Source organism: Triticum urartu, chromosome 7A, assembly GCF_056163025.1.
Source record: "Triticum urartu cultivar PI428250 chromosome 7A, HENAU_Tu73, whole genome shotgun sequence".
Lineage (NCBI taxonomy): Eukaryota > Viridiplantae > Streptophyta > Magnoliopsida > Poales > Poaceae > Triticum > Triticum urartu.
In genome coordinates this window covers 4,288,799-4,314,601 of record NC_141879.1, presented here as the reverse complement: position 1 = coordinate 4,314,601, position 25,803 = coordinate 4,288,799, and the positions used below count along the sequence as shown (strand labels likewise).

The 25,803-nt window shown below is 49.5% G+C and overlaps 2 protein-coding genes across 2 annotated transcripts; one reads left to right on the top strand and one right to left on the bottom strand.

Annotated features, from left to right (window-relative positions):
• Positions 1 to 11,832: 11,832 nt before the first annotated feature.
• On the bottom strand, positions 11,833 to 12,752 carry LOC147956711 (uncharacterized). The gene has a single exon (XM_087537533.1). It carries the CDS (start codon positions 12,680 to 12,682, stop codon positions 11,999 to 12,001), a length of 684 nt encoding a protein of 227 aa, XP_087393659.1. The 5' UTR covers positions 12,683 to 12,752; the 3' UTR covers positions 11,833 to 11,998.
• A 5,557-nt stretch (positions 12,753 to 18,309) lies between these two features.
• LOC147956710 (uncharacterized) lies at positions 18,310 to 24,275 on the top strand. Its single transcript, XM_087531430.1, has 3 exons — positions 18,310 to 18,767; positions 19,741 to 20,174; positions 24,133 to 24,275. Exons 1-3 carry the CDS (start codon positions 18,310 to 18,312, stop codon positions 24,273 to 24,275), a joined length of 1,035 nt encoding a protein of 344 aa, XP_087387556.1.
• Positions 24,276 to 25,803: the final 1,528 nt, after the last annotated feature.

Here is a 25,803-nt window from a genome sequence, read left to right as displayed (position 1 = left end):
GCAATCCACTCCCGCGCCTGAAGCTGCAGTTCGGGATGATGACGAACCCACTCGGGCTTCCGTGACTTTCGCTGTTCCTTTGACGAGTGTGCAGCCTTCAGCGTCGACTGCAGATCCGTCTTCGCTTTTTGCTGCGTACCCCGTCCCTGAGGACCAAGCGGCTGCTGCGAAGGAGGCTGTACGCCAGGCTGGAGTCATGATGGAGCAGGTAAAAGTGGCTCGGGAGGCTTGCCAGGCGGCTTACGACGCAAGCTCGGCTCTTCAGAGCAATGTCCAGGTCAGTTGACTTCAACACTTGGTCTGTTTTGGTATGTTCTTTGAAGAATCTCTTTTCCGAAGGTCTTTAAGTTTGTACACCCAGTGGGTGTGTTTGCCAATTCTTGGGCGAGTGGGGGCACGCTAAGTGCACCCACTAGGTGTAGTCCCCGAGACTACGGTCGACTGCTTGCAGTCGACTGTAGTCTTTTTAAGTTGAGTCGTAGTTGAGTTTCTTCGCTCTGTCTGATCGGGCCGTGCCGAATGGAACCTCGTCGACTGCGGGCAGTCGACGTCTTTTCTCTCTTTTTTTACTGTGGGGGCACGCTGAGTGCACCCACTGGGTGTAGCCCCCGAGGCTACTGTCGAATGTTTTGCTTCGGTTGTAGTCTTAGAAACTCTGTTATTGTCTCTTAACTGCTCGGAAGCAGCTTGTCTTAGACTCGACTTCAGGGATCGGCCGAGTGGGATAGGAACCGGTGGGGGCACGCTAAGTGCACCCACTGGGTGTAGTCCCCGAGACTATGGTGGACTGCTGGCAGTCGACCGTAGTCTTAGTATTTACTGCCTTTGTTGCTTTTTCCTTTTTACTGAAATTGTAACTTCTCCTCTTTGACTTCAGAAATCTTGTGATCTTGGAACCCGCTTGGCTGACTTGGAGAAGCAGCAAATTCAAATGAACCTTGATCTGGAGCTGGCCAGGACAGAGCTGCAGAATGTCAGAGACGGCGCCGCAGGTAAGACACCTTTGTCGACTGGTTGGTTTTTAGGCTTGAATATCATTTCGCTTTCTCCGACTCAACCGTCATTTTTTTTGCAGAAAAACTTAAAGAAGCTCTGGCGAAGAAGGATCAGGACTTGGCTGCTGCCCGTAAGGAGGCTGATGACAGGACTGCTCTGGCCGCGCAGAAGCTGGCTTCGGTCGACCAATTAGAAGGGGAGAACACCAAGTTGAAGACCGCTCTGAAGGAAGCCAACAGGGAGTGTTCGCGTTGGAAGAAGGAGCACCTCACTCTGAGCGAGAAGATGGAAAGCGTCGCTCGCAGGAGAGACGACCTGGAGAGCTACTTGAGGAGCTTTGCCAAGAAGCTGTACATCAAGCTCGAAGGTGCACAATCAGTTCCGACTGGTTCTTTTGTGTCGACTCAGTTTTATGAAATTTGACTTATCCTTGGGCCGTGCATGCAGAACTTTGCCAGAACTTCAAAGTGGAGACCGGGCGGATCGAAACAGGTTTGGATCCAATCAACTCTCCGGTGCAAGACGAAGCTGCCATGAACCTGCTCCGACTGGAATCCCGCGTTGACGGCGTCGTGGATTATTTGGCTCGACTGAAGGTCGCCATGACGCGGATCGACCCGACGCTTTGGCCAGAGTCCATGCTCCAGAACGATCTCGAGTCTCTGATGACTCAACTCAACGGAATCCCTGACCGAGTGCAAGAGTGGAAGAAGTCTTCAGCTCGGTGTGGTGCCGACGTGGCTCTGTCTCTGGTCCGCGTCCATTGCAAGGAGGCGCGGGAGGAGAAGCTGGCCGCCATCCAAGTTGCCAACACGAGAAAGCACAACTTCCAGGACTTCATGGAGACATTTATTGTTGCTGCTACCCGCATCGCAGATGGGATCGACTTGGATGAGTTTGTCGCCCCTGCCAGTTCTCCTCCTCCTGAGGAATGAACAAACTTGCCTCGGGATGCCGAGTGTATTTTGTAATCCGTGAAACTCTGCCTTAAATTTGCCTCGGAATGCCGAGTGGAAGTGTAACAGTTAAACTCTGCCGAGCTGTGGGCTCGAGTACTTCGATCTGAGGTCTCTCGGATATTTTAGGCTTTATTTGAACTTGATTTGTCGTTGAATCTCTTTGTGTCTGTGGTGATCTTCACTCGAAGTAACTTTGTGTCTGTGGTGCAGCTCCGAAGGAGGAGGTGGCAGTCGACCTGCCCCTCGTCGTCCTTGGGACATGAGAAATGTTTCACACTTAGGCGAGCTCTGGGCTGCAGCTAAGTCTCCGAGTGGGAGGTTTGCTCTCCACTCGGTAGGATTTTTCAAACTTAGGCGAGTGCTGACTGCAGCTAAGTCTCTTCGTAGGAGAACTTAGGCGAGTGCTGGACTGCAGCTAAGCCCCCGAGTGGGAGGTTTGCTCTCCACTCGGTAGGATTTTTTTTGAACTTAGGCGAAACGGGTTCGCGGCTAAGTCATCCACTGGGGGTTCTTGTATGTAAACAGAAGTGACAACAATCATTGGAACACTCTTGACCTTGATAAAAATGAACTGCGGAAGTTTCTCTTATTACATCTTTATGGGAAGGAACTTAAGTGTAAAAGGGGCGGAGTAGTTCCGCGTTCCAAGCTCGAGGCTCGTCGATCTGCCGATCAACATTGAAGAGGTGATACGCTCCATTGTGGAGGACTCTGGTGATGATGAAGGGACCTTCCCAAGTGGGAGCAAGCTTGTGTGGTTTCTGTTGATCCACTCGGAGGACCAAATCTCCTTCTTGGAAGGCTCGACTCTTCACATTCCGGGCGTGGAATCGACGCAAGTCTTGCTGATAAATGGTCGATCTGATCATGGCCATCTCCCTCTCTTCTTCGAGGAGGTCGACTGCGTCTTGCCGGGCCTGTTCTGCTTCATCTTCGGTGTAAAGCTCGACTTGGGGCGCGTTGTGCAGAAGATCACTTGGCAGAACCGCTTCGGCTCCATAAACCAAAAAGAATGGAGTTCTTCCAGTCGACCGGTTAGGGGTGGTCCTCAATCCCCACAGAACTGACGGAAGCTCGTCGACCCAAGCACCTGCCGCGTGCTTGAGATCACGCATCAGCCGAGGTTTCAGTCCTTTAAGAATCAGACCATTTGCTCTCTCAGCTTGCCCATTCGACTGAGGATGCGCGACCGACGCGTAGTCGACTCGTGTGCCTTGAGAGGCGCAAAAAGCTCTGAACTGGTCCGAATCGAAGTTTGACCCATTGTCGGTGATGATGCTATGAGGGACTCCATATCTGAATGTTAGTCCTTTGACGAAACTGATAGCAGTGCCAGCATCGAGGTTCTTGATAGGCTTGGCTTCGATCCATTTGGTGAACTTGTCGACTGCCACAAGCACATGCGTGAACCCACTCCTGCCTGTTCTCAGTGGACCAACCATGTCCAGTCCCCAGACAGCAAATGGCCAGACGAGAGGAATGGTCTTCAGGGCTGATGCAGGCTTGTGTGACATGTTGGAGTAGAACTGGCAGCCTCCGCACTTGTCGACTATCTCTTTTGCCATCTCATTTGCTCTAGGCCAGAAGAATCCTGCTCGGTATGCTTTAGCCACAATGGTCCGAGAGGACGCATGGTGGCCACAGGTTCCCGAGTGGATATCATCAAGGATTATCCGACCTTCTTCTGGTGTTATGCACTTCTGACCAATTCCAGTCGCGCTTTCTCTATACAACTGCCCCTTTATGACTGTGAAGGCCTTAGATCGGCGGACGATCTGTCGAGCCTCTTCCTCGTCTTCTGGGAGCTCTTTCCTTAGGATATACGCGATGTACGGTATCGTCCAGTCGGGAGTTATCGCCAAGACTTCCATGATTAGGTCGACCATAGCAGGAACTTCGACTTCAGTCGGATCTGTGGCACTTTTTGGTTGTGGGGCTTCTTCTGTGAAAGGATCTTCCTGGACTGACGGCGAGCGGATGTGCTCTAAAAACACATTGCTGGGAATGGCTTCTCGCTTGGAGCCTATATTTGCCAGGTCATCAGCTGCTTGGTTTTTCAGTCGGGGGATGTGATGAATCTCTAACCCCTCGAATTTCTTTTCTAGCTTTCTTACTGCATTGCAATAACCAGTCATAGCTGGACTTCTGACGTCCCACTCCTTCATCACCTGATTAACCACCAAATCTGAGTCGCCATAGACCATGAGGCGACGGACGCTGAGTGAAATGGCCATGCGCAACCCATACAAAAGTGCTTCATACTCTGCTTCATTGTTGGAGGAATCGAAGTGAATCTGGAGAACATATCTGAGCTTATCTCCTCGGGGGGAGACTAGAACTACCCCAGCACCGGAACCATTCAGCATCTTAGATCCGTCGAAAAACATGGTCCAGTGCTTCGAGTGAACTTGAGTCGGAAGTTGCTGCTCAATCCATTCGGCGATGAAATCTGCGATTGCTTGGGACTTGATAGCCTTCTTTGCTTCAAACTTGATATCTAAGGGAAGGAGTTCGATCGCCCACTTGGCCACTCGACCAGTTGCATCTCTGTTATGCAGAATCTCTGACAGTGGGGCGTCGCTGACGACTGTAATGGAATGGTCAGAGAAGTAGTGTGCAACCTTCTTCGTGGTCATGTAAATCCCATATACAAGCTTCTGGTAGTGAGGGTATCTTTGTTTTGAAGGGGTCAAAACTTCGGACAGATAATAGACTGGGCGCTGAACTCTGAAGGCCTTTCCTTCTTCTTCCCGCTCGACCGTGAGTACTGTACTGACAACTTGTCCCGTGGCCGCAATGTACAGCAGCAGAGGCTCTTTGCTGATTAGGGCAGCAAGCACCGGCTGGGTGGAGAGCAGAGCTTTGAGTTCTGCAAACGCTGCGTCAGCTTCTGGAGTCCACTCGAACTTGTCAGACTTCTTCATCAGTCGGTAGAGAGGCAGCGCCTTTTCACCGAGACGAGAAATGAATCGACTTAAAGCGGCCAAGCAGCCTGTAAGCTTTTGGACATCGTGCACGCGTACAGGACGCTTCATCCGGAGTATGGTGCCAATTTTCTCAGGATTGGCGTCGATCCCTCGTTCGGAAACGAGAAAACCGAGTAACTTTCCGCCTGGAACTCCGAATGTGCACTTTGATGGATTGAGCTTGATATCATACCTCCTGAGGTTGGCAAAGGTTTCGGCAAGGTCAGCTCGCAGGTCGGAACCTTTCCGTGACTTGACCACAATATCATCCATGTATGCCTCCACATTCCGACTGATTTGAGTGAGTAAACACTTCTGAATCATTCTCATGAACGTGGCTCCGGCGTTCTTGAGGCCGAACGGCATGGTGACATAACAGAAGCATCCGAATGGGGTGATGAAAGCTGTTTTGATTTCGTCGGGTCCATATAGACGGATCTGATGGTACCCGGAATAAGCATCTAGAAAAGACAATCTCTCGCACCCCGCAGTCGAGTCGACTATTTGGTCGATGCGAGGGAGAGGAAAATGGTCTTTCGGGCAGGCCCGATTGATATGTTTGAAATCTATGCACATGCGAAGTGACTTGTCTTTCTTGCGGACCATGACTACATTGGCGAGCCACTCGGAGTGGTAAATCTCTCGGATAAACTCCGCTGCTAAGAGCCGAGCCACCTCCTTGCCAATGGCTTGCTTCTTCTGGACGGCGGACCGTCGAAGATGTTCCTTCACAGGCTTGAATTTTGGGTCGACCCGTAGGCGGTGCTCAGCCAGCCCCCTGGGAACTCCAGGCATGTCGGAGGGTTTCCATGCGAAGATGTCCCAGTTCTCACGGAGGAGCTGGATGAGCGCTTCCTCCTATTTGGAGTCAAGCGTCGTTGAGATGTGAGTCGGGGCAGCATCGGGGTCGGTCGGGTGAATGTGGACTGTCTTTGTTTCACCAGTCGACTGAAAAGCTGACTCTGAAGCGGGCTTCTTGGCCCGTAGCAATTCACTCGGGTCGGCAGTCTTTTGGTACTCTTGCAGCTTGACCACTGCCATCTGAGCATCTGCAATCTTTGAGCCTTTCTGAAAGCATTCTTCTGCCTTCTTCCGATTGCCTGTAACAGTGATTACCCCTTTGGGGCCAGGCATCTTCAGTTTGAGGTACACGTAACATGGCCGGGCCATGAAGCGTGCGTAAGCTGGCCTGCCCAAAATGGCATGATAAGCACTTTGGAAGTCCACGACCTCGAATGTCAACTTTTCCTTGCGGTAATTCTTTGAATCACCGAAAACCACATCAAGAGCGATCTGGCCGAGTGATTGGGCTTTCTTCCCAGGAATGACTCCATGGAAACTCATGTTACTGGTGCTGAGTCTGGACATCGGAATGCCCATTCCTTTCAATGTTTCAGCATACAGTATGTTCAGGCCACTGCCTCCATCCATCAGGACTTTAGTCAGTCGAGTGCCTTCAACAATTGGGTCGACCACCAAAGCTTGCCTCCCAGGGGTGGCAATGTGCGTCGGGTGATCAGACTGGTCGAATGTGATGGCAGTCTGGGACCACTTCAGGTAACTGGGTGTTGCCGGGGCAACCATGTTCACCTCTCGGTTAATGACTTTCAGTCGACTTTTGCTCTCGACATCGGCAAAAATCATCAGGGTGGAATTGACTTGGGGGTATCCATCGTCGCTGTCTTCCTTGTCCTCGACCCTGTCCGACTCTTTTTCCTTATCCTTGGACTACTTTCCTTGGAACTGCTGGATCAGGAGTCGGCACTGTCGAGTGGTATGCTTTGGGTAAATAAAATTACCCTCTTCATCCTTCTTGGTGTGGATGTGACATGGCAGATCCAAAACATCATTTCCGTCTTGATCCTTGACTTTTTTGGGCTTCCAGGTGCCCTTGGGTTTTCCCTTGAAGTTTCCCTGGGCTACGGCCAGGGCCTCCCCAGGAGCGGCTGGCTCGGCCTTCCGCTTCTGCTTCCGACTGGAATTGCCTCCAGTTTCCTGGGCGACTGCTTTCTGCTTGCCACTCCGGAGTCGATCTTCGTCTTCTTCGTTAGCATACTTGGTGGCAATCTCCATCATCCGATTCAGAGACATCTCTCCAGTTCGACCGAACTTCAGATTCAACTCTCTGTATTTAACACCTTCCTTGAAGGCACAAACTGCTTGATGGTCCGGCACGTTCTCAACCGAGTGATGCAGCGTGATCCACCTCTGGATGTATTCCCTCAGAGTTTCATTCGGCTTCTGCACACAAGACCGTAACTCTGTAAGGCCTGCAGGTCGCTTGCATGTTCCTTCAAAGGTTGTGATAAACACTCGGGAGAGGTCCTCCCAAGTGTAAATGCTGCTGGGTGCCAACTGATTTAGCCATGCTCTGGCCGAGCCCTCTAACATGAGAGGCAAATGCTTCATGGCCACCTCGTCATTGCCACCGCCAATCTGTACAGCCACTCGGTAATCTTCGAGCCAGGTGTCAGTCTTAGATTCACCGGTGAACTTGCTGATTCCAGTCGCCAACCTGAAATTGGGAGGTATCACTGCGGCTCTGATGGCTCGACCGAAGCACTCTGGCCCTGAAGCGCGTACTCTGCTGCTGGCAGGCGCATCTCTGTTGTGGCCTCCTCGATGAGCTCTGTTCCTGTCAACCAAACCTTGAACGAGGATGGATCTCGCATCAAAGCCTGGGTCTCTGGGGTCGACTGGAATCCTCTGCCCAACACTATGAGGGCGTCTGTCATCTTGCCGTCGAGGCGCATACGACCCACTCCTCGGGGGAGGGGTTGGCACTCGACGTCGATCATCACGGTCGAATCGGTGATCATACTGCTCATTCCTCCTGTACTGATCATGTTGGCCACCACGTCCCTCACGCCTCGGGGGTGATCTCGGGCTGTGAGCTGACTCGACTGTATCTGTTGCGACAGACCGACTGTGGATCCTATTCCGCGACTGAGAGACAGCGGAATTCTGGTCTCCCGCCGCCCGGAGCAATGCTCTGATCTATAACAAGCCCCTGCCAACCTCCGACTGGGAGGGCTGAATCGATTCTGCTATACGGGCAGCGGCGGCCAGATTCTGAACTGGGGTTCGATATACCTGCGTCGGCGGGAAGAGCTGGCGTCGACTAGACTCGGGAGCCCGTTGACAAGCTTGCTCGTCGAGTGCTCGTTGGAGATTCTCCAGTCGAGTGCGCTCGGCCAAGTTGGCCAAACGCGCGTCCTCCAAGGCCCGGGCCTCGGGGGTCTCTCCGACGATAGAAGTGCGGAGCGCGTCCATGTTCCGGCGGTGAAGCTCCTCTCGCTGCAATGACGTGAGAGGTTCGGGGAGATACTCGTCGTGGTGATGCGACGGATCGCCCCCACCCGCGCCTCCATCAGTGCGATGGAAACCAGGGGGACTGTGTGTTCCATCGACCGCCAGAACCTCAGCCGCTGGATCGCTGCTGTCGCACTCGGATGCAGTCTCCACGGAGCCAGTCGAACAGGCCGTAGAGGGATTCGACGGGCTCGATGGCTGCGACTTGCAGGGCTGCCGATTGGCGGGCCACGGCGTGCCTCACCCACCGCTGAAGTCTTGACCGACCGGAGCGCTTGCGCTGGTGGGAGACAGGACGGGGAGACGATACGGGGGCCGACCCATATTGGGTCGACGGTTGCCGCAGGAGGACGCCACGAACGCATGCGCGGAAATGTGTCGCACCGCGGGCGGGGAGCGCGTCGATGTCGAGCGGTGCCTCCTGAAGCCAGGCGGAGTTGTCGACGATGAAGGTGAGCGCGCCGAGATGGATCTCGCGGCCCTCCACCAAAACTCCGCAAGAAAACATGATCAAAGGGATCGAGAAAAATCACAACTTCTCCAACTAAGCGCTAAAATTCCTGCCCCAAGGTGGGCGCCAACTGTCATGGTTCTAACTCTGACAGTGATGTAGGGGGGTGAGTATGGAGAGGCTAGATCCTAGCTATTGGGAAGTTGTTACACGCGAGGTTTACGAGTTCAGGCCCTTCTCGGAGGAAGTAATAGCCCTACGTCTCGGAGCCTGGAGGCGGTCGACTGGATTATGCGTGTATGGATTACAGGGGTGCGAACCCTTCCTACTGAAGAGGGGGGTGGCTTATATAGAGTTCGCCGACCCCCTCCTGCCCTCACTAATGCAGGGTTTTAAAGTACATTTAAGATGGGGCGTTACTGGTAACGCCTCTAATAAAGTGCTGTAATGACCATGAAGACTACTTAACAGCTGACCGTTTGCCTACGGAGTGACTGTAGATCTCCTGGCAGTCGAATGGGTAGCTTCATGGTCGAGTGGTAGCTTCTTGGTCGAGTGGTAGCTTCTTGGTCGAGTGTGTTGAATCTGTCGAGTGGGATGCTTTCAAGTCGATTGAAAGGTGATTTCTCCCAGGGGTGTCCTAGAGTAGGACCCTTCGGTCAGGTCCGTGTCCCTACCCTAGGTACATGTCTTCATCAGCGGGCGCGGGCGGCTGGCGGCTGGCATGGGTGAAGCGGCTGGATGCGAAGCGGGATCGATCGGGCAGGAGCGGCGGCTGGCACGGAGGGCGCGCGAGCGGCGGCGGCGGGGTGGCGGCGGCGGAAGCGAGAAAGAAACCTAGGAAACTGATACCATGTATGAGATTATGATTGCACGATGTATTGCTCTTCGTGCATAGGTACGTATATATGATGTATAAAGGTGGGCCACGGACCTCAAGTATACAGGGAATTAGGAGGCGGACTTAATACACAATATGCACATAACACATATACTCAACAGTTTTAAGCAAAGAAAAGGGTAGATGGGTATGGACCCTTTTAGACATCAAAAGCTTTGCAGGTTAATTGTTCTTTTAGAAAGACCTGGTTCCTGAAAGTCCCTTTAAAAATTTAAGTGTTTCTTTGGTGGATGTTTAGGAACAGTATTTTGGCACAAGATAATTTGTTAAAAAGGGTTTGGGTGGGTTGTGATAAGTGCAAATTATGTGACTGTAACGAAAGTGTTGATCGCTAATTTATTCACGGCCTGCTGGCAAGATATACCTGGGGAGTGGTTACTTGTTGTATCGGCATCAAGATGAATTTAAATTATGTGCAAGAATTCTGCCCCTGGATCTTTAGTTATCTTTTATACAACTGTGACTTTGACGATAGCTTTTCCAACTCAAAAATATAATAAATAAGAATAATACTCAGTTTGTTTGTAAACAGGTGATTTTATAAAACTTGTGCAATTAAACACTTGTAACTTTGCTTAGTAATAGATATAAAGATATTTAGATTGACAACGTGAAAATAACGCGAATATATTTTTCATAAATAATAATTATATATCAAATTTTATAGTTTCCTACTAACATGTTCTTACAAAAACTAATGGTCAAGTATACATACCGGCGACCGTGTCACTATCTAAAAATCCTCAAGAATTTTAATTGCGCTTATATCCATTGCTGTAGGACTTGGGTTCAAGCTTTTCTTGGCCCCTTTTCATCAATGGACTCCTAACGTCTATGGAGGAGTGTGGTTCGTTCAATAAATTCCTACCTCTATATCTATCTCTCAAGTGTTTGGGTTTTGCAAAACTCCGTAGACATGCATAATATATTCATACGGCCGACAGTGAGTATAAACCATTACATGCATTTATACTTTTCATAGGGAAACCACCACTAGTAGGAAACAGCCCATTAGTCCCGGTTCAGTCTAGAACCGGGACTAATGTGAGCATTGGTCCCGGTTCGTGCGGCTAAGGCATTAGTCCCGTTTCACTCGGACCCTTTAGTCCCGGTTTAAGACATGAACCGGGACTAAAGGGTGCGATGACCTTTAGTCCCGGTTCGTGCCTCAAACCGGGACTAAAGATTAGACCTTTAGTCCCGGTTCGTGCCACGAACCGGTACTAAAGGTCCCATTTTCAAACTCTACCCCCCCTCCCGTGGATCGCCTTTTCAGTTTTTAAAAAAATAAAAGAAAATAATGGAAATGTCAAAAAAATAAAAGAAAATAAGTTTCTCATGTGATATGTGGTCTAGTTGTTGGGAAAATTTGCAAATGTGAATTTTGACTTTATTTGCAAAATCTCTCTGAAATTTGTAAAAATGGGCATAACTTTTGCATACTAACTCGGATGAAAAAGTTTTTTATATGAAAAATCATCTACTCGAAAAGTTACATCCAAATTTAACTGGGGGAACCCCGTTAAACATTTTCAAAATCCTCAAAAACCTAATAGAAAAAAAGTTACGGGGCTTTTAAGATCTAGAGTGGAAAAAATTGAAAAATATTCAAACAGTGGGCAAACTGTGGTCAAACAATGGTCAAACTAATTATTCTAGAATATTAGTGTTACTAAATAATTATTTTAGTTATTTCAATTTTGGTCAAATCTGGTCAAACTGTGGTCAAACTGTGGTCAAACAATGGTCAAACTAATTATTCAAGAAATATTAGTGTTACTAAATAATTATTGTTTTTTAAAACAATAGTTTCAAACTCAAACAGTGAAATGTGTCACTTCATGCTCAAGCAAAATTCCTGAAGGTTAATAGTATTGACATCTTAGTATTGTCAGGAAAACAACAAGTGCAGACTTGGAAACGAGGGAGAATAGAACCTGGAAGTTAAGCGTGCTCAGGCTGGAGTAGTGAGAGGATGGGTGACCGTCCGTTCGGGAAGTTAGATGATTTGGAATGATGAGGGGTGATTAGAGGATAAATTGAGAAGTGATGAAGGGTGGTGATTACAGACCGTGGCCGCGTCCTTTAGTTCCGGTTCTGGATTGAACCGGGACTAAAGGGTCAGGGCATTAGTATCGACACTTTAGTCCCAATTCAGAAACCGGGACTATAGGCTCTTTTTCTACCAGTGCACGGTGAACTGATATATAGTTGTACCATGCTAGAGTAACTAGAAGTTGCATACGTGAAAGTGAAACATACAATGGGCAGCTCGGAGGCCACTGAAAAATATATGGTCACATGTCTCGTCAGGTCATGTCACGTAGGCCGGAGAAACACCTTAAAAAGCAAAACGTAGGCCGGAGAATGGCTAACAAAGATACATGGTGTTAATAAATAGATCCTCTCCAAATCATTTGGCGACAGCGCACCTGACATCGCCGTCGACAGCACGCGCGCCGCCGTTGGCCTTGGCCGGGTCAGGGAACCTGAGCAGGCAGCTGTACTCGTGGTAGTAGACGGCCTTCTTGGGCCAGAACCTGTAGGTGAGCGTCGTCTTCACAACAACCTCCATGGTGAACAGCCCTCGCTTTCCCTCCATGGAGAACCCGTCCGCCACAGCCCCGCCGACATTGATCGCCCGGCCGCTGAGCACGGCATGGACGTTCCGGTGCCGGCGAGGCCTCAGCTTGAAGCTGCTTGGGAGCTCGCCGTCGCCGTCGGAGGAGGAGGAGCCACCAAGCTTGGTACCACTGTAGTAGGCGGCCACGGTAAGGTGGTCGAAGCGGACGCTGTAGAAACGGTGGGAGTTAGAGAAAGTGACATCGAGGGCGAGGTCGTAGCGGAGCGTGTCGGCGGTGACATTGTTGAAGGTGGTTAGGACGGCGGCAGTGGCGGTGGGGCGAATCTGGTAGGGGCGGAAGAAGACGAGCCAGAGGAGGAAGACGCTGAGAAGGGAGACGACCAAGTTGGTGGCTGTCTTGCTGGCGCACACGGCCACCTTGGTGCCACAGCTCTTCCCATCGTGTTTGCACATGCGGCTGTAAACCTTCTTGGGCAGACGACGGCACGCCGTGAACACCCACCGGAAACACATGGACGGAGCGAACAAGATTGGCGTACACACTTTGGAGAGCTCGCTGCTTACTTAAGGGGAGCTAGCTAAAAGAGAGTGACGAGGGATCTCATACTTTGGAGACACCTTTAGGCCACTTGCATATAAGAAATACGTAGTTTTTTTTCCTTGGATTTTCCCCCAGATATTTTGCTACCGTTTGAAAAAGAATCATATTTTTTAATTGAAGCCAAAACCGTGTGAAATAACTTCCTGATGCCAAGCTAAACACAAAATCGGCCCTGCCTTATTGGAAGTATGAGATCGGCCCTGGCCCAACACCACAAGAATTGAACATATATGTAAAGGACGATAGACTACCAGCCCTTCTTCTCAGGCCATCCACGCAGCCAACACTTCCAACTCGTGTTCGTTTTCACCCCATGCCCTGCCTAGCTTACTGATGGACCCTGTGGTCGTGGGCCTGTCGATCGAGAGCCTACAGAGAGGGCATGTTTGATTCTCAACCTAAGGTTGCCGCCTAATCTTAGCCATGCCACAACATCTTAGGCTTGCCACATTTATGACTTGCCACATTTTTCTAGTTATATGGTCCACATGTCATAGGCTTAATTTTTTTTGCCAAATCTTGCCACACTTGTGGTGGCCATTTTTTTATTTTCTTGCCACTGCCGGTCGGCTCCTCTCCTCTCCCCCGGTTCTCCTGGCTCCGCCTGGCTGCGGTGATGGTGGCGCGACGAAGTTCGTGGTCAGCCGGCGGGTGGCTCTGCTCTCCCCCGGTTCTCTTGGCTCCGCCTGGCTGCGGTAATGGCAGCGCGCCGAAGCTCGTGGTCGGCCGACGGGCAACACCAGGCGGCGGATCAGCCATCGGCCCCAGAGCGAGGGGTCGCAGGGCGTGAGAAGAGGGAGGGGCAGATGCGTGAGGATGACAGGGGCGTGGTCGTGGTGGCGCGACGGAGGTGGCCGGTCGATGCGCGACACCAGGTGGCGGCACATGAGGAGGAGGAGGTCGTGGTCGTGGGCTTAGATTCTTGTGGAGAGCACCTCCATGGAAGGGTTGGGAGATAATGAAAGCTTCTTTTGGCATTTTATTTGCCAAGTCTACTATCCAGGTATCTGGGATTTGATATCTGAACCCCCTTTCTTAGCAGTAGGTTATGAATACAACTATTTATATTATGGTTGTGCAGTATTCGCCATGGTGTGTAAAACATGTAACCATTAGGAGATGGTGTAGTGGAAGTGTGGAACAGAGGACTGGCCAATATAGAAAATGTCGATGGATTCTAAGCAATGTAACTAATGTAAACAATGTGCGAAAAAGCGATTCAAAACTCTCCCTTTTATTTATTTTTTAAAACATTATAACCAGATGTATCTACAATGATGCACATTGGTGTACTAACTTACCATGAGATCACAGACTGGGTAGCACCACCTTGATGCAGAAATTCAAGTGCCTTTTGCGATGTGAAGGACAGTTAAGACTGAATATTATCGCACTTGCCTGCAGAACAGTTGTAGTTGCACAGTATTATGCTACTTACCAAGAGGTTAGGGATCGAATAGTAAGCATGTTCCATCTTGATGTTTACCTTCCCAGGTGAACACACAAACACAATACTGCAGTTATCAATTACAGTGCCGATGTCCCTGGTGAACGCTTGCTGTGCATTAGCTGAAGGTTTCAGAATCTTTCCGCAGCATATATCATGTGCCACCAGAACTGCGCCATGCAATCCTCACTTCCCAATCAACATATCTGAATTGGAGAAACAAAACTAGATTTCACTTCTGCTGAAAAAAGGAACATTTATAGTCCCAAGAGTAGTTTTCTATCGACAACAGTGAATTCTCCACATAAGTTTGCTCTTTCAGCCAAAGCTTCAGTTTGTCAATCCAGATATGAAATCCCGGGCTCCCTGTAGAGTTTTTCAATGCCTTACATGAACTAAAATAATCACATACAATTAGCTAAGAGTGGTACGGGCAAGCTGAATCATAAAAGTAAAGGTCTAGCAGTCGTAATGAGTTCAGACAAGAGAATAATAACATGAATATCAATCTATTCAGAGTTTCCTACCGATGGTAGGACACATTTATGCAAACCTAACTTCAGTATTCTTGACAGTTCAGTTCACAATGATCTAAGAGAGTACATGTATATGTGAGTTCAATCAGAATACCACTAAATGAGTTACGTCGGAATGGGATCAAATGGACTATCATGAGGGGAAGATTGATTGGCCTCATTGGTCCAATTCCCCAGTTTCCCCAAGGGTTTGGAAAGGCTGAAGAAAATATTCTGTAACAGTTTCGACTGCAGGTAATCAAATTTCTCTACCAATAATAGGCTTTTCTGGCTCTCGGTCGAATACCCAGGCCTGCCAAGGTCAACAATTAGCGGTGCCACGGTAGCTCCATTTCCCTTTTGCGTGTACGCGACAGACTGCAAAGTCACAGGACCAAATTAGAACTCACCAGAATATGATGGCATTAGACTCGGCTGCCTTTTTCCAATTGACGTAAACCGGCAGCGTCAAGAGGTGATCGCTAGCTAGGGTTTCTGATGCCGTCAATTCGTCGTCGTATCTAAACATCACATAGTATGTATTCCTTACTAAAATGAAGGATAGGATAGATAGCACCCACCCTTAGCACGAGGATGCAGGCAACATCTCTGAAACCTCAAGATACAAAGAGGTATTCAGAGTTGAGAAAACAGAGCAAAAGCAGAGAAAGCTAACTACAGGACAGAACAGAGTTGAGAAAACAGAGCAAAAACAGAGCCACCAGGAAAAAAAAATACCAAATCGCTCAAAGAAAAAGAATACCAAATCTTAGGTTTTCACCCTGGAGAAGATCCACCCGTATCACTTATCACTTCAAGAATATTACTTCCTAAGTCGTAACTTCACCGCTGTTCTACGAATTGCGCTAAAGAGTGCATTGGAAGAATGTAAGACAGTTATTAGCTTGCGTAAATTGCCCTTCTTCCATCTGCTGATCCCCTCAAACTGCCACCCTTCTTCCACCTTCTTTTTAAACATTTGTGGCTCACGTGGTTTGCTTTATATATAAAGCGGGGTTAACTGGACTGCCTTGTTTGTTGATGGCTCTTACTCGTCTCAGGATGGCAGTGCGAGTGTTGGTATGATTTTGCGACGTGATGACGGATCGGTAATTTTTGCTGCCTACCATGTTATTTTTTTTATTGTAACGAGGTATTGGAGGCGTAGATTCATGCACTTATGCAGCGTTACAACATACAGAGCGACAAGTAATGGTGCAATCTGATTCTTCCGAAGCGCTATCAATCCTCTCAAGTGATAGCTTGTCTCGTTCGGCTTATGGACACCTAGTAGCAGAAATCAAATAATGATGAATGAAAGGGAGTTTGTTCCATAGAAAATTAGTAGAGCTCAAAACAGGGCAGCAGATTGTATGGCAAACTATAGCCGCATCGAGTCATGTACTGCGGTGTAGATGTGCAGATGTCCTCCATGTTGTGAGGACTTATTGCCTCTCGATTGTAACCTTGTAAGTTTGGAATAAAACTCCCATATGATTTCGCAAAAGAAAAAAAAGCAAGGCGAAAGCCCTTTTGGGTAAACATTCAGTGTTAGTCATGGGATCATATTCCTGTTGTACATTAGAAAAGGCATCATGATTCACCGACAATGTCGTACATTGGAAAAGGCATCATGATTCACTGACAATGTCGTATCATCAGTAGTAGCTGGCGCATGGATTGGCGCACGTGTGTGTATATATATATATATATATATATATATATATATATATATATATAGGTACAAAGGGAGTCTAGACCTTAACTATACAAAGAAGAAGGTAGACTTATTGTATAAGAAACACACATGCAATATACATCTCAACAAGCCCTTTTGGGTAAACATTCAGTGTTGGTCATGGGATCATATTCCTGTTGTACATTAGAAAAGGCATCGTGATTCACCGACAATGTCGTATCATCAGTAGTAGTAGCTGGCGCATGGATTTTTGCAGCCATCACCATTCCCATCTCAGAAATAACAACTTGTACTACACAGAAATCACTGGAAGCTCGGCGGTGCAAGATACGGCACACATGGCGACTGGGCGGGCGACCATGCGCCCGACCGCGGCTGGGTCGTCCAGCGCCGGCGATCAACGGCGGGTCGGCGGACGTTTCTGGGCGCTTGCCGAGTCCGACGACGAAGATACGGATGAGGATGGGGAGGAAGCGCCGGTGGAGTCGCCGCCATCTCCCTCTCCTTCGGATCTTATATGTGAGTTTTTCCATTCAGGTTATAGCGAAGAGGAGGTGGCTACTACGATCGATCGGGTTCTACCACCGGACGATCCGGCACGTATAGGTCTTCACGTGGGCGAGAAAATCGAGATGATCCGGCGCGTTGTTCATCGGAAGACGGCGGCGTCGGCGATCCGGCCTTGGAAAGGACCCATTCCTAAGGTGAGTCTTCCAAATCTTACATTATTTGATATGATTAGACCGGAATCTTGGATTACGGTGAAGAAGCGGAAGAATGCGAGGCGGCGCGCCGGTCGGCAGGCGTCGGCGGCGCCCGTCATGGCAGCGGCGGCGACCGAGATCTCGACCACAAGGTCGATTCGTTTGAATCAGCTGCTGGGTGCGGCTGGGCCGGTTCGGACGGATTTGGGCCTGCGTGAAGTTGGGCCGGAGTTAGATGGGTATGAGGCCCATGCTGCTCCAGGCCGCTCTTCTGCCCGTATCGTTATCGATGCCCCATGCACGTACGAGGGCGAGCGTGATTTGTGTCGTGCGCCGTCGCCCCTTCATTCTAGGGTTCGCAAGCTCGGGTCGCGAGGTTTCCCGGTTTGCGGGGCTAGTCGGGCAAGGAGGATCCCTCCACTCCGTGCTATGGCCGGCCGTGGGGCAGCTCCGCCGCCTGCTAGGAAGACCACCGGTGCGGTGGGAAGGGGCGGGGCAGCTCCGCCACCGGCGGCGGGGGCTGGGCGAGGTGCCCTGGCGCCGCCCGGACAGAGACCGCCGGCGGGAGGTGGAGGGGCGCTAGGTCTTCCGGGCCGGGGCAGCAGACCCCTGCTGCAGGGCGGGGCAGGCCGAGGCCGCCTGCGCCGGGTGCTGGCATGCGGCCGCAGGCGCCGGGCGTGGCCGAAGTGGCTCCAGCTGGTCGCGGTGGTACTGCCCTTGGGGTGGTGCAGACTCCTTCTGGTGGTCCGCCTCGCGCCGCACCTCCGCCCCACTACGTCGCAAGGCCGGCTCAGAACCGCGCGGGTCCAACGCAGACAAGGCTGAATTCTAGCAACAGAGAGCCTAATGATCCGCCCCGAGGCCAGTGGGGGGATGATGGGTATGATGCGTATGGTGACAGTCAGCACCGAGGATCCTCTTCCACGGGAGGAGGTCGTGGATATGCCTGGCAAAGCGACGGGTCTGCTGAGAGACCGTTTCTCGGCCCGGCAGGTGGTTTTGTCAAGGGGGCCTCCGGCCCGGATCACCGTCAGAGAGGAGGCTTTCGTGGCCATCGTGGTGGTCGGGCTGGGGGCCGTGGGAGATTTCGCCGACCGCCCCCGCCCAGGGCAGTTGATCCTGCGGCGTCTACAGTGGAGTCCGACCATACTTCCACTGAGCTTCCTTCCAGGCGATGGAGGTGGTGAATGCCTTGGCCAGTGTTGAGGCTCCTGAGGCTGGGACGGTGGATGAGGTTACCGACAGGTCTGATGCCAAGAGGGCGTCCAAATATGCGCGTAAGAAGGAGAGGATGGTTTGTTACCGTTGTGGTGAGAAGGGCCACTTCATTGCTGAGTGCGTGGCCCAGCTGTGTGAGTCGTGTGCCAAGCCTGCACATGACTCGGGGGAGTGCCCGTTGTTGCGTGACCTGCCTCCGTCGCTTACTATTTATGGATTCTATTGTGCTGAGCTCATGTTTTTTGAGTCCCCGGCTGCGAGAGAGGTCTCGGAGGAAACCCTGAGTTTGACCACCGGGATTGTGAAAGCGACCCAGGGCGAGGTGACTGAGGCACAGATTGTGAGGAGGCTTCAGGAGCTGGCTCCCGAGGATTTTAGATGGGAATTGGTGCTTCTCGAGGACAGGGTTTTAAGGTTGATTTCCCAACTGTGGATGATTTGCAGAGATTGTTGAGCTTTGGCTTGTGTAGAGTCCCCGGTACTAAGTGTATCCTGGAGTTTCACGAGTGGAAGCAGGTTGAGCCTAAGGGAAAGCCGCTTACGCAGGTCTGGTTGCGGTTTATAGGGGCTCCATCTAAGCCTCCGCAGGATGCTCGAGTGGTGGCTAGTATGGGCATAATGGTTGGGAAGACAGAAAAAGTGGATATGGCTTTCACATGTGCCCATGGGGTGGCCCGGCTTTTAGTGAGTGTTTTGGATATTGAGTTCATGCCTGATAAGGTCAACTGGACCTATAGGGGAGAGGTGTTCCCGCTAGAGATCGAGTTTTAGGACACCGATTTATTTGCTGATGCGGTTAATGGTAACGATGTTGACATGCACGACAGTGATGGCAATGCGGGGGCCAAGGGGGCACCGTCAGATGAGCCCACGCGAGAGGGGTCTAACGGTTCTCACCCAGCTACTCAGTTGCCTGGGGATGGGACCGGGGTTGAGCCCGCAGCATCACCAGTGGTGCCCATGACTACGCTGCGTTTTGGGTCCTTTGAGCCAGCCTCGGCACCTTCCTGACTCTGGAGTGACCGGGTAGATTCTGATGATTATCTTGAGCACACGCTCCCTCCGTTGGAGTTCGAGGGGGATGCTGGATCTTTTGCTGGATGGTCGGCAAGGACTTTGGTTGGAGCTATGAAGGGGAGGCCGGAGGGTGCTTCTCTTGTCCTGGCGTCTCACGTGGACGCGACTCCAGTGTCGGCGACTGCGGGCGAGATGGGGCGTGGGGGAGGGGGTTCGGGGCAGGTGGCCTCGCCTTCTCCCCTCCCTATCCCGATCTCGGTGGCGTCGGTGACGCCGGCCCCGAGGGGGTCGGCCTGTGCTGGGAGAGGGAGCCCGAGGCAGGCGGCCTCGGCTCCGGCTAATCCGGTGGTGGTGGTGACCACCGCGACAGCAGCTGCGTTGGGGGGGAGCTGGGGCAGGAGGCCCTGGCTCCTCCTTCTTCCCCGACGGTCAGGAGGACCGCTTCTCCTTCGCCGATGGCTTATCCGTCTGAGCCGGTGGGTGGGGTGGGAGGAGGGCGCGGGCAGGCGGCCCCCGTCATCCCCTCTTCGCTCATACCCATGGCCGGGGTCCCCGGTGTGGGGCACCCGTCTGAGGGGCTCGGGAGCCCGCAGACGCCTTCTCTGGTAACCTCGGTAGACCCTTTGAGGGACTCTGTGCCAGGTTTTACTAGGGAGGAGGCTGTCGCGTTTGGCGGGATCCCGGACCCTATCTCGGCGGGGAGACGGATGAGTGCTCGCATCCTCGACATCCCGGAGGTGGATGATATGCGGCAGCGGTGCGCTATGAGGGCGGCCAAGCTTCAGGAGGCTGCATTATCTTCTGGTATGTCCGTCAACTTATCTAATTCCTTATTGCATTTTTCTAATGAGGAGATTATAAATAATGCAAACCAATTAGGAGTTTCACTAGGTGCTACGGATAGTGAGATTACCAATTCGGTGAATGATCTATTAGATTTGGAGGCGGAACGTGCCTTAGAGACTATTCGTAATCTTGCAGCAGTTAAACCAATGAATGATGATGAGATTGATGCGTTAGGGGTTAGAGTGCTCGATAATCTGTGTGCAGATCTAGCATCCTCCAATCATGACTCTGAGGAAGATGATGTACCCCTAGAGAATGATGCTAGTAATATATGTGAACCCGGTTATGAGGACCGGGCGACAGAGCCTAGTAAACCAAAGCGTAAGTGGAAACGGAAGATCTATCCCGATTCCGCAGTTCGTAGGAGTGCTAGGATTCAAACCGCTAAAAAATTCCATGATAAAATATGAGAGGAATCTTTTGGAATAGCAGAGGTCTGAAGGACTTGGCTAAAAGAAGATTCCTAGCTGAGACAACTTTAGAGCAGAGGTTAGATTTTGTTGCTCTATCGGAGACTGGTAGAGATAACTTTGCGCCCCAATTTCTTTCTTCTCTTGTGGGTGGTATTGATTTCGATTGGCATTGCCTCCCTCCGCGAGGAAGATCGGGTGGTATCTTACTCGGTGTGAGATGCGATTCGCTTGAAGTCCGAAGTGTAGTGATGGGCGACTTCGCGGTGAAGTTTCGAGTCAGGTCTAGGATAGATGGTTTTAACTGGGCTTTGGTGGCGGTTTATGGTGCCGCACAGCCCGAGCTTAAAGTGGAGTTTCTGGCGGACCTTGTTCGAATCTGTGGGTCAGAACAGCTTCCAATTTTAGTTGGAGGTGATTTCAATATCATCAGGAGGAGAGAGGAGAAGAACAATGATAATTTTGACGGTAGATGGTCGTTTATGTTCAATACCATTATTGAAAGCTTGGATCTAAGAGAGATAGAGCTTTCTGGTAGAAAGTTTACCTGGGCTAATGCTCTGCCAAACCCAACCTATGAAAAACTTGATCGAGTTCTTGCGAGCGTGGAGTGGGAACAAAAGTTCCCTCTGGTTACGGCGCAAGCTCTTTCGAGGGGAATATCCGATCACACCCCCTTGTTCGTGGACTCAGTGGAGCCGAACCACGTGGGTAACAAGAACACCTTCTCTTTCGAGATGGTTTGAACGTGAGGGGTTCTTGGACTTGATTGCCAGGTAATGGGATAGAGGTGCAGGAGGCAAGACTGCGATAGAGCGTTGGCAGAATAAGATTAGGCATTTGAGAAGTTTCTTACGGGGTTGGGCTAAGCACCTCAGTGGTGTGTATAAGATTGAAAAGGATAGACTCCTTACTCTTATACAGGCCCTGGACATAAAGGCCGAATCCACTATTTTATCGCCAGCTGAGCTTCAGGTTAAAAATGAGGCGGAGAAAAGGTTGAAAGAACTGCTCCACGAAGAAGAATTGAAGTGGGCTTTGCGTGCTAAAGTCCGCAAAGTGGTCCAGGGGGACACGAATACTCAATTCTTCCATTTGATAGCTAATGGTAAGCACAGAAAGAAGCGTATCTTTCAGCTTGAGCAAGACGAGGGCACTATTTTTGGTCAGGATAACCTAAAAACATATATTACCGACTATTATAAGCAGTTATTTGGACCTCCGGAGGATAATTGTGTGTCCCTCGATGAGTCCAGGACTGAGGATGTGCCTCAGCTATCGGCTGCCGAAAATGATATTCTGGTTGCCCCGTTCTCGGAGAAGGAGGTGTTTGATGCTATTGCACAGATGAAAAATAATAAGGCTCCCGGACCGGATGGATTCCCGGCAGAGTTCTATAAAAAGTGCTGGCACATTATTAAGGAGGATTTACTACCTATGTTCCATGATCTGTTCTCTGGACAGCTTCAATTATTTCACTTGAATTTTGGGACTATCACACTGCTTCCCAAGAAAACGGATGTTGTGAGAATTGAGTAATTCAGGCCAATCTGTCTCCTCAATGTTAGTTTCAAAATTTTCACCAAGGTCGGGACTAACAGGCTCACACAGATTGCGCATTCTGTGGTGCAACAGTCCCAGACTGCTTTCATGCCGGACAGAAATATCCTTGAAGGGCTGGTCGTCCTGCATGAAACACTCCATGAAATCCATTCCAAAAAATTAGATGGAGTAATTTTTAAGGTGGATTTCAAGAAAGCATACGATAAGGTCAAATGGCCATTCCTCCAACAGTCATTGCGTATGAAAAGTTTTGATGAAGCCTGGCGCCGACAGGTTGAATCATTTATGCAAAAAGGTAGTGTGGGAATTAAAGTTAATGATGACATAGGTCATTACTTTCAGACACATAAAGGCCTAAGACAAAGAGATCTGATGTCCCCTATCTTGTTTAACATTGTGGTGGATATGTTAGCAATTTTGATAGGAAGGGCTAAGGAAAATGGTCAAGTAGGTGGATTGGTACCTCATCTTATTGATGGAGGTGTATCCATCCTTCAGTACGCTGATGATACAATCATCTTTATGGAGCATGACTTGGCCAAGGCGAGAAATATGAAGCTTGTGTTATGCCTATTTGAACAATTGACCGGGTTAAAGATTAACTTTCATAAGAGCGAGCTGTTCTATTTTGGTAGAGCCAAAGACGAACAGGAGGCTTATAGGCAATTGTTTGGGTGTGAGTTGGGAGAGTTACCCTTCTCTTACCTGGGTATTCCAATCCACCATCGTAGGCTGACAAACAGAGAGTGGAAGTGCATCGAGGACCGATTTAAGAAGAAAATGAGTTGCTGGAAGGGTAAGCTCATGTTATACGGAGGCCGATTAATCCTGATTAATTCGGTGCTCACGAATATGCCAATGTTTCTCCTATCATTCTTTGAGGTCCCAGTTGGTGTTAGGAAGAGACTGGACTTCTATCGATCGCGTTTCTTTTGGCAGGGTGATGAGCTTAAAAGAAAATATCGGCTTGCTAAATTGGATATCATCTGTAGACCGAAAGACCAAGGGGGTCTAGGTATTGAGAATCTAGAAGTTAATAATAAATGCCTTCTTAGCAAGTGGCTGTGGAAGCTCTCATCGGAGAATGATGCTATGTGGGCTCAAATCCTTCGCAGCAAGTACCTCCAGACAAAAACTTTGTCCCAGGTTATAGTCAGGCCGACCGATTCACCTTTCTGGAAAGGCCTAATGAAAGTCAAACAATCCTTGTTTAATAGGATGAAGTTTGTTATTGGAAACGGCACGAGTACACGTTTCTGGGAGGATACTTGGCTCGGCGAGACACCCTTGACCATCCAATATCCGTCTTTGTACCGTATTGTTCAACGACGTGATGTGTTCGTCGCATCGGTCTTTAAATCTATCCCCCTTAATATTCAGTTCCGACGAACGCTAGCGGGCAATCGTTGGGAAGAATGGCTCCGTCTAGTTAGGAGACTGATGAAGGTCCAGCTTTCACAACAACCTGATGAATTATGCTGGAAATTGACTAAGTCTGGAGTATTCACTGTTAAATCAATGTATATTGATGTTATTAATTCGAACTCCATTCCTACATCCAAGCATGTTTGGGATGTCAAAGTTCCTTTGAAATAAAAGTGTTTATGTGGTTTGTCCATAAACAAGTTATTTTAACCAAGGACAATTTGATAAAGCGTAATTGGACAGGACCTACTAGGTGTAGTTTCTGCGATCGGGATGAGACTATCAAACACCTCTTTTTTGATTGCCCGTTGGCCAAGGTACTTTGGCAGACGTTCCACATTGCTTTTAATATCAATCCACCGAATTCTGTTAACGCGTTATTTGGGACATGACTTAATGGGATTGAGCCTGACTTAGCGAGACACATTCGGGTTGGAGTTTGTGCTTTGCTGTGGACTATTTGGACTTGCAGAAATGATTTGGTTTTTAACGGAATATCATGTATCCATTTTTTGCAGGTCATATTCCGAACTACGGCACTGATCCGTTCGTGGCCGCTACTCACCCAGACGGAGGCCAGGGGACATTTGGTTACTGGGTCTTTCCGCTGGGAGATGATAGTTCGGGATATCTTCAACCGGTTTGGATGGCGGTCATGTAATAGGATAGGCATTTAGTTTACCTATCTAGTTTTAGCCAGCCGGTTGTGGCGTCTTTTCATGGCTAGTTGGTGTTTCTAGCCCTTATTGGCTCTATGTGAGCTTTCTTTGCTTTTTTATTTTACTTTTGAAGACCTTTGGAATCATGTTGGCACTACTTTATTTGGTTAATAAGATGACCGTATGCATCTTTCTGATGCAGAAGCCGGGGAATCCCCCTTTTCCAAAAAAAAACACAGTTGAGAATAAAATAGAAGTCCTTTTAAAGATTTCAATATGGACTACGTCCCAATATGGAAGCTTAAGCACAAGCAAATATCCAGAGTTCAGAAAACAGAGCCAAAGCAGAGTTCAGAAAACAGTGCAAAAGCAGAGCCACTGGGAAAAAAAACTTACCGGATCGCAGCTGAATTAATTTTCGGTGGCCGTCTGATTCGCGCGAGCAGAGTCGAGAGAGGCGGCGAGCCAATGTTTCTTCCAGCGTCGATGGCCAGGGCTGCCCGGAGCGGGAGCCGGCGCCATCCCGTTCCTGGGATCTAGTGGAGAGACTCATGGCGGCTTGATCTGTAAGTGTTCGATCGAGGTTCGTGAATCCTGATTCAATCGAGGTTCAGGTGGGGGCGTGGCCTTAGTTTCTCGATCGCAACACAGTCTAGTTTTTGCTCAATGAAAAAAGAATAGCATCCGCCATTAGCGTGAGGGGGCAGCGTCTCCCTCCGTCCTCTCTTCTTTTCTGTTCAGGAGGAGGAAGATGAAGTCTCCATTTTTTAATCGTTCTTTCAGAACAAGACATCCACTTGCTGTAGTACCAATTCCTAGTTCAGACATAGGGATATATAAAGGTCGCCGATCTCTCCCTGCATAATACAATAGCCTCTAGTACATGATGCATTCTGGATAGATGATTGACAACATTTATTGCTTAGTCCATTCGGAAACCAAAAAAATAAATAAACTCTGCAAAATGCTGAAACATATAACATTGTCACAACACATAAATAAATGATCCTGATTGTAAAAAAAATTACAAATAGATGATCCTGTAACTGTAACTCTGATTGCTTTCCTCTGTTTTTGATCTGTTTTCCCAACTCTGAATACTTTCCTGTACCTTAAGGTTTCAGGCGTCAGGTCAACTTGGGAACAGACAGAGATGTTGCCTCCTCAAACTACAGCATACCATTTCAAAACAGTTGACTGAAGATCATCTTATTCACCATCACAATGTGTTAAGTGTCACACCTCACAAGAAATGCCGCAAACTGAGCACAGACCACAAAACAGACAATGACTCTATCACAGCTATCCTGAAGCTTGGCAATGAAGACCCTACAGAAAGGCCTAAAGTGCTGACAGGTCTTGTCTGAGATCTTTGTAGAAGTCGAGCATTAATACTAAGGGAACAGCTAATTACCTAATCGGAACTTTCTAATGGCAACCAAAATGCAAAGCAAGTAAATGCAGCGTGAAAGAAACACGTCATGACAGGTGCATTTGAACACTACAGAAAGACCTTGCCACATCTTTGGT

Bases quoted from the DNA above. Each gene is read 5' to 3' on its own strand.
- LOC147956711 (XM_087537533.1), bottom strand. From the start codon at position 12,682: ATGTGTTTCCGGTGGGTGTTCACGGCGTGCCGTCGTCTGCCCAAGAAG.
- LOC147956710 (XM_087531430.1), top strand. From the start codon at position 18,310: ATGGAGGTGGTGAATGCCTTGGCCAGTGTTGAGGCTCCTGAGGCTGGG. The intron at 18,768-19,740 runs GTTGATTTCCCA...CCACCGCGACAG, and splicing joins CTCGAGGACAGGGTTTTAAG to CAGCTGCGTTGGGGGGGAGC. The intron at 20,175-24,132 runs GTATGTCCGTCA...CATTTTTTGCAG, and splicing joins GGAGGCTGCATTATCTTCTG to GTCATATTCCGAACTACGGC.